This window comes from Epinephelus moara, chromosome 14 (genome assembly GCF_006386435.1).
Source record: "Epinephelus moara isolate mb chromosome 14, YSFRI_EMoa_1.0, whole genome shotgun sequence".
Taxonomy (NCBI): domain Eukaryota; kingdom Metazoa; phylum Chordata; class Actinopteri; order Perciformes; family Serranidae; genus Epinephelus; species Epinephelus moara.
This window is the reverse complement of record NC_065519.1, coordinates 30,873,367-30,887,197: the sequence shown is the minus strand read 5'-3', so window position 1 is coordinate 30,887,197 and position 13,831 is coordinate 30,873,367. Positions and strand designations below refer to the sequence as shown.

Here is a 13,831-nt window from a genome sequence, read left to right as displayed (position 1 = left end):
TGTAACGAGGTGATGACCCGTGAAAGGATGAGACTCCTTAGTTTGAGTTTAAACTCTTCTCTATCTAAAGAACTACAGGTACATTCATAAAATATAGATTTATATTTTTATAGTAAATATATACTCATAAATATACTGCAGTACAGTCAGAGGATACAGGCGGGTTCAGAGCCTCGTGCAGACAGAGAGCAGCTGGTATGCTAGTTAAACTAATCTGGTTATCTTTGCTAACGCTGAACTCTTATTTTGACATAAAAGCAAAAGAAGACAAAGAAAAAACAGCAACTGGTAAAGTGTGATTACAGAAGCCCATTTCTGAAAAAAAAAAGGGAAACAAAGTATAATAAAAATGATTTTTAAAAGCACATATAATTTAGAATTATATTTAATGGATATTTCTCAATCTCAATTAAGCTTCTCGAAACTGATTAAAATTTTAGACATAAATTTAAATTTAGACATAATATTTTCACTGATTTTCATATTTAAAATCAGTGTTAACTCATCCAGGCTAACATGATCCTGTTAATACTTTACAGCAGGTTAAAGATTGATTGGCTTGGTGTTTAAAAAACTCATTAAGTTATAATTATAAAATGGCTNTATATATATATAAAATTAACAATTAAAACAAAAGCTGAGCTCATTTTATTTTGTCACGCTTACAGTAATACATTTCTCTTTTCTTCTCGGCAGTAATCAGCTTCCATAATTCCACACTAAAATACTGCTTTTAAAGAATTTCATAAATAAAATTAAAAAAGCATAATTAAACACCATACCTTCTGTTTCTTTTGGATTTCATAATATCTCAAAATACACCTGATTTAGTCCTTAATTTAATTGTAATAATTCATATAGTTCATATCAGTTCATGACTTTCTTTATAAATGTTACTGATGATCCAGCTAACTGAGGTCGGCTTCAGAACGAGGCTCTGACAACACGAGGCTCTGCACCGAAGTTAATATATTTATCTATATAAGAATAAATATTTCTGATATATTTCTGATCATCTGCAGGAGCGAAAGTCTCTCCGTCTCCATGACGATGAGGACAAAGGTCATCTGTGTCCCTGAAGAATAAATATTGTTTATTGATCCACATGTCCTTCTTTGTGTCCCTTTTTGTGTCCTTCTCTCCTTCCATCTCGTTTGCCCAGTTTTCTGATTATTTGTTCAAAGTTTCTTCTTCCTCCTCCTCAACTCTTCGCCTCCTTTTTGCTGTTTCGTGGCTTGTTGCCCAGCAACGCATCCATCTCAGCGATGAGGGGTGGAGTCAGCTGAGTCAGAACCTGCAGGAAAACAATTATGTTGTTTTTCTTATTATTATGTTTTTTTCATGTATAGATAAATAAATGTCGTGGAGCAGAAGTAATAGAGTATCAAAACATGGAAATACTCATGTGAAGTACAAGTACCCTAACATTTGTACTTAATTACAGTGATTGAGGAAATGTATGTACCCTGATAGAACCGAGGTTCTCCAGCAGCTGTTCTGTGTTGGAAACTCCGAGAAGAACCGAGCTGACACCTTCACTACGGAGACACCACGCTGAGAGAGACAGACAGACAGACAGACAGTAGTAAAAGAGTGACATATTGAGGGAATAATAAGAGTAACACATTCAGGGAATAACAAAAGAGCGAGACATCCAGGGATTAATGAAAAGTGAGGCAATCAGGGAATAATAAAAGAGTGAGACTAAATAAAAGTGTGACACATTTGGGAAGTGAAAAAGTGAGACTTTAATGGAGTGACTAAAGAGTGAGACTTAAAACAAAGGAGTTACACATTTAGGATCTAACAAAAGAGTCAGATGTTCAGGGACTAAAAGACAGAGACAGACAGACAAGCAGGTGGACGGAGACAGATGGACAGACAGACAGGTGGATGGACAGGTGGACAGACAGACAGACCTATAGCGAGCTGAGCAGCAGTGCAGTTCAGTCTGTCGGCCAGCAGGTGGAGATCTTTGATTTTACTGAGCTGCTTCTTCCCCTCGTCACTGCAGAGACGCTCCTTCAGCCACGCATAACCCTGTAACACACACACACACACACACACACACACACACACACACACACACACGCACATTGTATTGATCACCACAGTAACAGATGGTCTCTCATCCTGCAGGTCTGACGATGGATGATGGTTGTGTACCACTGATCACTGTGGAGTGTGTGTTTTACTGTGTGCGTCTGTTACATTGTGTATTTCACTGTGTGTGTGTTTCAGTGTATATTTCTGTGTGTGTTTTCATGTGTGTGTGTGTGAGACAGTGTGTGTGTGGGGACCTTCATGTTGGCCCTGGAGCTTTCGGGGACTCCCTCGTTGTATTTGCCCGTCAGCAGGCCGCAGGCTAAAGGGGACCAGGTCATGGCTCCAACACCTGAGGGTGGAGGGGGGGGAGGTAGACCTCGTGTTGAACCACCTCATTAACCCGGTCTATATTTAGACCTGGACCTGAACAGCTGCTGTCCCCACAGACCTCAGCTGGTCTCAACTCAACTGTCCACCGTCTCATTTAAAGGCACAGTACAACATTTAATCCCTTTGTTCTCTGAAGAACATCAGTGTCATCTCTGTGGGTCAGGAACAGAGACAGGACCAGGATGTGTTTGGCCTAGCTTAGCACAAACACTGGGAGAAGGGTGAAACTGTTAGCCTAGCTTAGCACAAAGACTGGGAGCAGGGGGAAACTGTTAGCATAACTCAAAAGAAAAATAAATACTGTCTGAACTGTCTGAAACACATGAAAACTGCATTCAAAATAAATGAAAGATACAATGATTTCAATATACTGAGATAAAGAAGAAAAAGATTAAACAACACTTAGCAACACTCTACCAAACGCTTAGCAACACTCTACCAAACACTTAAAAACACCCTGCCAGACACTTAGCAACACCCTGCCAAACACTTAGCAAAATTCTACCAAACACTTAGCAACACCCTGCCAAACACTTAGCAAAACTGTACCAGACACTTAGCAACACCCTGCCAAACACTTAGCAAAACTCTACCAAACACTTAGCAACACCCTGCCAAACACTAAGCAACACCCTGCCAAACACTGAGCAACACCCTGCCAAACACTTAGCAAAACTCTACCAAACACTTAGCAACACCCTGCCAAACACTTAGCAACACCCTGCCAAACACTAAGCAACACTCTACCAAACACTGAGCAACACCCTGCCAAACACTTAGCAACACCCTACCAAAGACTTGGCGTGTGTGAGTGAGTGTGTATTTGTACCTATTTTGTGGTAAAGTTCAGGCAGGTGCAGCTCCACTTTGTCTCTCTGGAAGTAATGATACTCTGCCTGTTCACACACCGGAGGAACCAGGTTAAACTGTCGGGCCACAGAGTACGCCTCCTGCAGGACAGACAGACAGGTGACACAGATAGACAGGTGAGACGCTGGCACTGTATATGAAAATGAAACCGTGTAGTACGTGTTTCATTTTAATGCTAAATGTTTAAATAAACTTTATTAATGTTGCCAGATTTGAATTTTTTTAGCAACAAAAAAAAAATAAAACACAAAAGTAATTTTATTCTTCTCAATACGGTGACCTTTGCACATTCCCAGGATAATATTTTAGCACACTTCTAAAAACTGCAAAGCTCTTTCATTTGTGTGACTGCATTTCTTCTTTTTGGAAAGACGTTCTTCAGTTTTCATGTGAGTATTCTGGTGTTTGGCCAAAGAGAAAGCCCTCGTTGTATTTTTGGACAGTAGGTGGCAGGTGGAGACTGTGAAGCCAGCACCATCTCTCTGTCTCATCATTTTTTGCTGTACTTCAGGTCAGTAATGTGTCAGACACAAACTGAATTTGCTGATGTTTGTAAACTTGTGCTGAGGGAGGATTTTGGTTTCAGTGAGAGAGCAAAATGACCGGAGAAAGAGTTTTTTTCACTTTTCAAAGTAAAGCCTCCGAGGACAACAAAGATGGTGGTGTCACACTCGTTACAGCTGCAGTAAAATGAAACGTGGGCCACACGTCTCCTGTTTTGGTGCTCTATGAACTGCAGCTCATGTTTAAAATATAACAAAGTATTCTGGACTGTTAAAAAATGCTTGGAAAACAGATTAAGCACAGCATTTTGTTATGTGTGCTGCAGCCTGGTACCTTTAACATATTGTACATGTTGTTATGGTAATTTTTTACATTCATATTTTCGTCTTGTCTATGTTTATGTCTCTTGATGTTTGTTTAAAATATTTGCCTTTATTGTTTATTTCATTTTTTTTATATGTTTATTTCTATGCACCAATCCTCCAAAGCAAAGTGTTGCTTGACATTGAACCAGTCTGATTCTGATTAAAGTTGTACTGATGAGATTTAAGAAAGGTTGGAGGAATAAATTGCAGCAAATCCAGCCCTGTCTCATTCTGAAGTCATCATAATCTCATGCTTGGTGCATGCGTTTTATCGACGTAGTGCTTTTGTTTTGAAGGAGTCTGTATTTAAACGTTAAATTTCCTGTGAAAACAGAAATGTATTTTGAAAACAGACAATGCTTGTAACAGGCAGAGCTTGACACTGCGTCAGAGAACTTCAAAACCCAACACACCCAGGGTACCTTGGACGTCCTACCTGGATGTGGAAAGTCCACGACCAAATGCTGATATGTGACAAGGTGTGATGTGGAGTGAGAATGTGTTGCCATTTTCTTTTCTTTTTTTAAATTAATAACACAACTTTAAAACATGAAGTTATGCTTGGTTTGGGACCTGTGAGTGATTTCCAACCGCAAGACTGGAAATATATTTATAATGCAGTCCCTCCAGGATTTCTCGATGATAAAATAACAAAGATTTTCTTAAATATTTGTTTTATTTTTTGCCAATATTGGCTCTGAAAATGCTTAATACAACAATGTGCATCCTATGTAAGTGTATATTTTTTTAAATAGTATAAACTTTAAATGAAAAATTCTTATCATGATAGAAAAGGGAAAAAAGCCCCAAAACATCGCAACATTAAGAAAATCCAGGTTGCAACTATCACAAAACAGCTAGTGAAAACTCGGAGGGACCGATAATGGGTTAACTGAACATACAGCTGCTCTGAGGTTCTGTGAGGTTCTACTTGTATGTTGTGTTGTACCATGATCTCCACAGCGTTCCAGCGGGATGTTCCCCAGTACATGGCCATACCCTGATCGATCACAAAGGTCATTGCACGAACAACTTCTGCAAACACAAACATAAACTACGAATAAACACTTTTTGTTTCTGTGAAACTTTCTGCACTTTTTAAATTATAAAACAAACACAACAAATTATTTTCTATTTCTGACGATTTCTCTCGTTGAATGACTGAAGAAACTTTTTCTATTTATTATTATTATATTATTAGATGTTGAGACAGAAGTTCTTTGAAAAGTTTCATGTTCATATAACGTTTCACTAAAGTAGCTGAATTCAAGTTTCTAACAAAACATCACTAGAAATAAATTTAAGCAACTGTACTGTTTTATACAGTGTGTGTGCTCATGTGTGTGTTTATGTGTGTGTTTCTGACCCTCCATGGGTGCGTTGATGTCACTCCTGTTGGCGAAGACGATGTCCACGTAGTCCAGCTGTAACCTGGAGAGAGATCCACGCAGACCTGCAACACACACATGCATAATTAAATCAACTAGAATAAAAACAGTTTTATTTTCAGCCCTGATGGACCATTTGATGACTTGAAAAGACAAACTGATTGCAGCTGTCAGTCCTCACTGTTTGGTCCTTACAGGCCTCCGTACCATGAAGGTGTCATCAGACCAGCTCTGCTGATGTTTACATGAATCTTAACACTTTCATGTTCCCAACCTACGACATCCTGACTCAATAAACTGAATCAGAATTTTCTTATGAACATTTACAGTTTGCTTTTACTAATTATTCTCCCAATGAAACACGTTAATTCTTTATTATTAATTAATATCTCCAATCACAACTTGTCACTGGCTCTAAAATGTAATGTGAGCAGAACTCTGAGATAGTTTTGTACTTTAAGAGGAAAAAAGCCTGGAAACCACATAATCTATGTCATATATATACCACAAAGACTCAAAGTGATCATTACGACTCAAAAGGATTGCTGAAAGACTCCAAACAACCACAAAGCGTCAAAACAATTGCTAAAAGAGGCCAAAAGGCCACAAAGACTCAAAAGGATTGCTAAGAGACACAAAATGACCACAAAGACTCAAAGCAATTGCTAAGAGATGCAAAACAACCACAAAGACTCAAAGGATTGCTAAGGGACGCAAAATGACCACAAAGACTCAAAGCAATTGCTAAGAGATGCCAAACAACCACAAAAACTCAAAGAAACTGCTAAGAGACTCAAAACAATTGCTAAGTGATGCAAATTGACCACAACGACTCAAAGCAATGGCTGAAAGAAGCCAAACGTCCACAAAGAGTCATAGCAATAACTAAGAGATGCCAGACGGCCACAAAAACTCAAAGCAATAACGAAAAGACTCCAAACGACCACAAAGACTCACAGCATTTGCTGAGAGATGCAAAACAACCACAAAAACTCAAAGAAATTGCCGAAACACTCAAAATAATTCCTAAGTGACACAAAACAACCACAAAGACTCAAAGCAATAGCTAAAAGACGCAAAACAACCACAAAGACTCAATGCAATTGCTAAGAGATGCCAAACAGCCACAAAGACTCAAAGAAAAAGCTAAAAGATGCCAAATGGCCACGAGGACTCCAAGCAAAATCTAAGAGATGCCAAACGGCCAAAAAGACTCAAAGCTATTGCTGAGACTCAAAAGGATTGCGAAGCGATGCAAAACAAGTGCAAAGACTCAAAGAAATTTCTTAGAGACTCAAAACAGTCACTAAGAAACATAACACAATCTCAAAGAGACTCAAAATGACCACAAAGACTTAAAAGGATTGCTAAGGGACACAAAACAACTGCAAAGACTCAAAGCAAAAGCTAAGAGATGCTAGACAACTACAGAGACTCAAAATAACTGCTAAAAGATGCCAAATGACCACAAAGAGTTAAGACAGTTGCTAAAAGACGCAAAACAACCACACAGACTTAATGCAATTGCTAAGAGAGGCCAAACAGCCACAAATACTCAAAGAAAAAGCTAAAAGACGCCAAATGGCCACAAGGACTCAAAGCGAAATCTAAGAGATGCCAAACGGCCAAGAAGACTCCAGGCAAAAGCTAAGAGACGCAAAATGACCACAAAGACACAAAACAATTGCTAAGAGACACAAAACAATTGCTTAGAGATGCCAGACAGCCACAAAGACTCAAAGCTATTGCTGAGACTCAAAAGGATTGCTAAGCGATGCAAAACAAGTGCAAAGACTCAAAGAAATTTCTTAGAGACTCAAAACGATCACTAAGAAACATAAAACAATCTCAAAGAGACTCAGAATAACCACAAAGGTTCAAAACGACCTCAAAGAGAGCGCCCAGAGAGACGCTGACAGCAGAGATAGGAACGTGTCTGAACCGATGTATCACTCTGTATTAAAGCTCTGTCTGACAGCTCCCGTTACTGCGACGTGAGGAACTCTCCGTGTTTCCTGTTTCAGGAGATTTATCGTAAAAACAGCTGACAGAAAGTCTGTTTCTTCATGTTTCAGCTAAATATAGTTGGTTGTGTTGTGTGATGCTGACAGCTCTGTCAGGAGGAATTATCTGGGACGTGTGGGGACCTTCTGAAGGACAAACAGAGACACTGTTTGTTTGTTAAAGATTAGACGGTCTGAAAGGCTTTTAATGAGCGTTAACACAGTGGCTTCCTACATACATGAATGTCTTCATATGTTGATGTGTCTACATGTGAACCCTTTAGAGAATGTATACTGTTAAACAGTCAGTCTAAGTACCTGGAATCTGTTCTTGAGTACATGTACTCAGATAGATTCCACCACTGGTAAAGTTTAGTTTGATTATAACTTTATTTAATTAGCTTATACAACAGTATACAGAGCTGGAGCCTTTGACTTTGTTGTGCCAAAATATTACAACTTTCTTCTCTAAAATGTTTCAACATTACTGAACTTTTTCCTTGAAATATTATAACTTTTTCTCTCAAAATATATGAAAACTTTTCTCTTTACAATGTTTGACTAAACTCAACTTTTCCATGGAATATTACAACCTTGTTGTCTCAAATGTTACAACCTGTTTCTCCAAAATGTTTTGACATTACTCAACTTTTTTAGTTACCCGACTTTTTTTTCTTGGAATATTTTGACTTTGTTTTCTCGATATATTACAGCTTTCTCTAAAAACTTTTTGGTCTAAACATATGAAGACTTTTTTTTCTTGAAATACTGCTATTTTTTTCCATAATGCGTGACAATACCCAACTATTTTTCATGGAATATTTTGACTTTGTTGTCCCAATATATTAGAACTTTTTTCTCTAAAATGTTTTGACACTATTTAACTTTTTCCTCAAAATAATAAAAAATATTGACAAAATATATGAGGATAATTTTTTCTTGAATTATTGCAGTTTTTCTCTCTAGGTTTGACTTTATATGACTTTTTTCTTGGAATATTACAATTTACATTATTTTTTTCCCTAACCTGTTTTGACATTACTCGACTTTTAATTTAAAATATATATGTATATATATATATATATATATATATATATATATATATATATATATATATATATATACTTTATTCTTGGAATATTACAACTTTTTTGTAAAAAATGTTCAAAACTACTCGACTTTTGTTTCCCAAATTCTAACAACTTTTTCTCTAAAATGTTTTGATGTTATTAAACTTCTTCCTCAAAATATTACAACTTTGTTTGACGAAATATATGACGATTATTTTTCTTGAAATATTACTTTTTCTCTCTACAATGTTTGACTTTATCTGACCTTGTTTTCTTGGAATATTACAACTTTTTTGTCTAAAATGTTTAAATTTACTTCGACTTTTGTTTCCCCAAATATTACAGCTGTTTTCTTTGAACTACATGACTTTTTTGTGTTCCAGATATTACGTGGGGTTATTACTGAAACTTCTCACATGTGCCAGGCGTGTAGGAGAACTACCGTGGCCGATGCGAAAACAAGAATGTCCCCCTCTAGAGCCAGTATTTGGTTTGTCCGTTCTAGGCTACTGTAGAAACATGGCGGTGCAACATGGTGATCTCTGTAGACGAGGACCTGCTCCTTATGTAGATATAAACGGCTCATTCTGAGGTAACGAAAACACCACGATTCTTGTTTTCAGGTGATTATACACTAAAGAAAACTTATTGCATTATATTCATTTTAAATCCTTCGAACTGGAGCTTTGAAGTATAGACGGGAAAGTTAAAGTGAAACACTGTGATGATGATGTGGAGCTGTTTCAGGATCCGTTTCTGGGATTCTTTGTGAGTTAAATTTAGAGTTTAGAGAATGATTTAAGTCAACAGAGCTGTTAGCAGCTTTCAGCGGGTTGCATGATTGACTGATCTCTGCGGGTGTGTGTGTGAATTACTGTGTGTTACTGTGTGTGTGTGTGTGTGCAAAACTCCTAATCCAGTCTTGGTGTGACTGAGCCTCTTAAAGCCTCGACGACCTCCGACAACTGACAGAGGACACTGGCCGACTGTGTGAGTGTGTGCGTGTGTGTGTGTGTGTGTGTGTGTGTGTGTGTTTACATTCCTCTGATAAAAATCTCATTATAAAGTTTTAATGAACAGACTGCTGATACTTTATGATAATTAAATGTCCTTCACTGTCTGTATTCTGCTGCACTAAAACATATAAAGAACAGTCGCCTCAAATGTAACACATTACAGTTGTAACACATGTTTTCTCTTGCTACATATCTGTCATCATAAGGTCATCATGTCGACATGTGTCCAGTCCAGTGTTAAACATCTCTGACAAACATCATCAGGATTCGTCCACTCTGCAGGAAACAGCAGCTGGAAAACCAGTTTTACACAAACTAAGTAAAAATAAAAACACAGAGGTAGTTTTCCAAATATAAATTTGTGTTTGTACATTGAGGAGCTAAAATCCTTACGGTGGTCTGCATGTAACTGTTCATCAGTTTGCATAATTTTCACCTGTCATGCATGTTAGTTCTGGTCTGTAAGGAACGCCGAAGCACCAGAGCGTCCAGCGGCTCATTTGTAACACGTGTTACGTTTGTAACTGTAACTTGTGAGCACAGCTTGATTACTTAACTTGGACATATATAATTCTGTATATGTAGAACTTGGCCGTGTGTCAATAAAACTTGCTTATATAAATGACCAACACATTCTCATCCCAAGTCGTCACATGGCCACTTTGTCAGTGGACTTTTACGTCCACATATGACATGTTAGATATCCTCCTGCGTCTGCTGCTGATGTTCTGGGATGCCACTATCCACGTCAGGACGTCAACAAAAGCACATTGTTGGGTTTAGAAAAACACACCATGGTTTGGCTCTACATTCATACAGGACGTGAAAAGCAGGCTCCTGAGTGAAAGTCCAGGGTATGTTTGACCCATCCATCACCCCTCCCACTCACTCTATAGAGACTTCCAAACCCGGTCTCACTCCAAGGTCACTGAAACCAGGTGCTTGGTAGGTGACACCGATGAAAAAAGTCATCTTTTTCACCTCGAGGCAACAGGGGGAAACGCAGAGGGACAACAATGAAAGTTAAGGCAGCAAAAGTCTGAGTAGGGTGGGCAGGCTGGTGTTAGCTTCCGGAGCAATTGTAAAGCCAAACCCTGTTTGCTTTTTTTCAAATCCTACCTACAGTTGTATGGAAACTGTACATTTCCTGTGAAAACAGAAGTGTATTTTGATAACAGACAATGCATGTAACAGGCTGAAGTTGACACGGCGTCCCAGAACGTCAACAACCAACACACCCAGGGTACCTTGGAAATCATATGTGGACGTGGAAAGTCCATGACCAAACGTCAATATGTGACGAGGTCGGAATGGGAATGTTTTGACTTTCTAGCTCCTCATATTATGGCCTTACCAGAAGCAGTGTATCATACCATTGCGACAGGTTCCATGCAGAAGACGTACAGTGTTTTTACAACTTCAATCAATCAATCAAATTCATAAACTATGTAGGTGCTATGTCTGAATTTAACATAAGGAAATCGGTGCTCATCCAGGTTTTTATGTCTTTAAGGCAGTTATGAAGTTTAGTTAATTGATTACTTTCCTCTGGCTTAATCAATAAATACTATTGTGTATCATCCGCATAACAATGGAAATTTACAGAGTGATTTCTAATGATGTTACCTAAAGGAAGCATATATAGAGTAAAAAGGATTGGTCCGAGCACAGAACCTTGCGGAACTCCAAAACAAACTTTAGTACATAAGGATGATTTATCATGAACGTGAACAAACTGAAAATGGAAGGATAAGAATGCACCAGCTGCTGCATCCAGCAAGTTTTAAATAATATCATTACGTTTTATGTTTAACCTTTAGTTTATTGTCATTTTTCAGCTGTGTTACAACTGTACTATTTATATGACAGTCGTTTTTAGCGGCCACATTCATCAACACTCGATCATTTCTAAACTGTGACCAGCGAGATACGAACGTTTCACAAATCACACACGAATGTAAGATGATTTCTACACTCAGATCTGCGCTGGTTTGTAAGATACATTGATAAACAAAGGCCATCATCTGTATTTATTTCTGTCCTTGAGCGGCTGCAACATCTTAATTCCCTCTCTGGGGATCAATAAGGATTATAAGGTCAAAAAACTCTGCTTCTAGTTGAATTCCTGAGAGAGCAGAGTAATGAGCTCGTCTCTGCTCTGGACTTTAACAGCTGCAGATTTCACAGAAAAAATCAAACTCAAAGTATAAAAGAGAATAAATTATTTATATATACATGAAACTGTTTGAACCATCAAAACTGATAGAAAGTCAAAGAAGAAGACAGGAGGCCAATCTCTATGAAAATATATAAGGTTTTATATAAATGTCTCAACACGTCCTCGTAAATATAACAGATGCTTCATGTACAGTTTCATTATGTCCTTTAACATGAAACTTTTAAAACCTCCAGCAGTTTCTGTGCAGTCACACTCAAAACACTGCAGATATTTAAATCACAAACAATAATTCATGTTTCATCTATAAAATAAAGTTTTTATCTAGAGTACCTTCTTTCTTTTCTTTTTTCTTTTCTTATTCTATCATTAGAGTCTTGTGTTGAATGATGGCAGTAAAGCTGAACATTAAAAACATCAGTGATGATGACGATGTTTTCTTTGAAATGTTTAGAATTTTAAATGATGTTTACCTTCAATGATGTGTTTCCGTGACAACCCTCGCTCTGTCTCTGCCCTGCAAACACACACAAACACACACACAGTGGTAATAAAACACGTCACCGGGCAAAATAATAAATGGATTCGATGTAAATACAGTAAATATGAATTGCAGCACTCACTGTCCTCCCCAGTAGATCTTAGTGGTCACCACATAACTGGACCTCCTGTTAGAGGCACACAGAGACACCCAAAAAGACACAGAGAGACAGAGTTACTACTGTCAGCATCAGTTACTGACAATAAAAGTCCAGATTTCTTCAAATGAGACGATAACGAAAAACCAGTGTCCTCGAACAAGATTATTATAAAGCCTCAACGTCCTCAAACAAGTCGATGGTAAAACCCCATTGTCCTCAAACGAGACAATATTTAAGTTCTAATGTCCTCAAATGAGACGACAACAATGCCCCAATGTCCTCAAACAAGTCAGTAATAAAGTCCCGATGTCCTCAAATGAGTCTATAATTAGGTCCCAATGTCCTAAAACGTGACGATAATAAAGTCCCGCTGTCCTCAAACGAGTACTTTCTAATTAACAGTAACTCAGTTTGTTACTGTCACTAAGATTGGTCAAATTTGTTGCCATATCAAATTACAAACATTATTAATCTTAAATACACAAGTTTCAACCACAACACGTGATCAGGTTTTGGACCTTGTCCACTTTTGTGTCAGGATCGGCTGCAGACTGACTCAGCAGAGATGGCTGCCGTCATGTTTTTACATGGATTAGTGTATTGTTGTCTTACTACCACTAGATGGCACAAAAAAGTGACTACGAATGAGGAGACAGGTCCGAGTTAAGTAGAATGAAGTTTAAGCTGCAAACCCAAAATGTGATGTCCTCATATGATGATACAGGGTCTCAGGAGGTTTAGTTTATCAGTGGTAAAAGACAGTTCCTCCAGGATGTTGCGATGTCGTGATTGTAGTGTTGCTTTATTCTCACTGGAACAAGTTGCCTTTAATTTTCAATTTATTATATTAAAAAATAAAATTTAAAAATGCAACTGTTTTTGCAATTTTCACCTGCTCCTAAACATCGAAACATTGAAACACATCAGAACTGCTGTGAAATCAGGAATTTTCGGCTGCAACAATGCCAAAAACAGCCCGTGACATCCTGGAGAGACCGAGAAGACAAAGTCAAGCAGGAGAGACGGACAGATTTACCTCCAGCCTTTCTTCTTCAGGATGTTCCCCAGAGTCGTCTCTGCCCTGAGAGACAGACAGAGACTTCAGTCCTCTTTAGAGACACAAAACCTTCAAAATAAAAGCTGATGTTTGTTTCCATCCACTGTGTGAATATTAGTACCATATATATTTCGAACCAAAATAAAAAACATATATATACAGTGGTGTGAAAAAGTGTTTGCCCCCTTCCTGATTTCTTACTTTTTTGCATGTTTTCCACACTTAAATGTTTCAGATCATCAAACAAATTTAAACATTAGTCAAAGACAACACAAGTAAACACAAAATGCAGTTTTTAAATGAAG

General features: G+C 37.9%; 1 protein-coding gene across 2 annotated transcripts in view; it reads right to left on the bottom strand.

The window, feature by feature from the left end:
• Positions 1-1,201: 1,201 nt before the first annotated feature.
• The window catches only part of LOC126400785 (voltage-gated potassium channel subunit beta-3-like), a 30,585-nt gene continuing 17,955 nt past the window's right edge, over positions 1,202-13,831 (bottom strand). For both annotated transcript variants that reach the window (XM_050061730.1, XM_050061731.1), the window contains exons 5-14: positions 13,506-13,550; positions 12,452-12,496; positions 12,302-12,345; positions 5,542-5,628; positions 5,125-5,210; positions 3,266-3,386; positions 2,301-2,395; positions 1,920-2,040; positions 1,466-1,554; positions 1,202-1,294 (exon numbers count right to left, since the gene is read on the bottom strand). In XM_050061730.1, coding sequence (XP_049917687.1) covers positions 1,202-1,294; positions 1,466-1,554; positions 1,920-2,040; positions 2,301-2,395; positions 3,266-3,386; positions 5,125-5,210; positions 5,542-5,628; positions 12,302-12,345; positions 12,452-12,496; positions 13,506-13,550 — 826 coding nt within the window. The remainder of the gene's footprint in view (positions 1,295-1,465; positions 1,555-1,919; positions 2,041-2,300; positions 2,396-3,265; positions 3,387-5,124; positions 5,211-5,541; positions 5,629-12,301; positions 12,346-12,451; positions 12,497-13,505; positions 13,551-13,831) is intronic.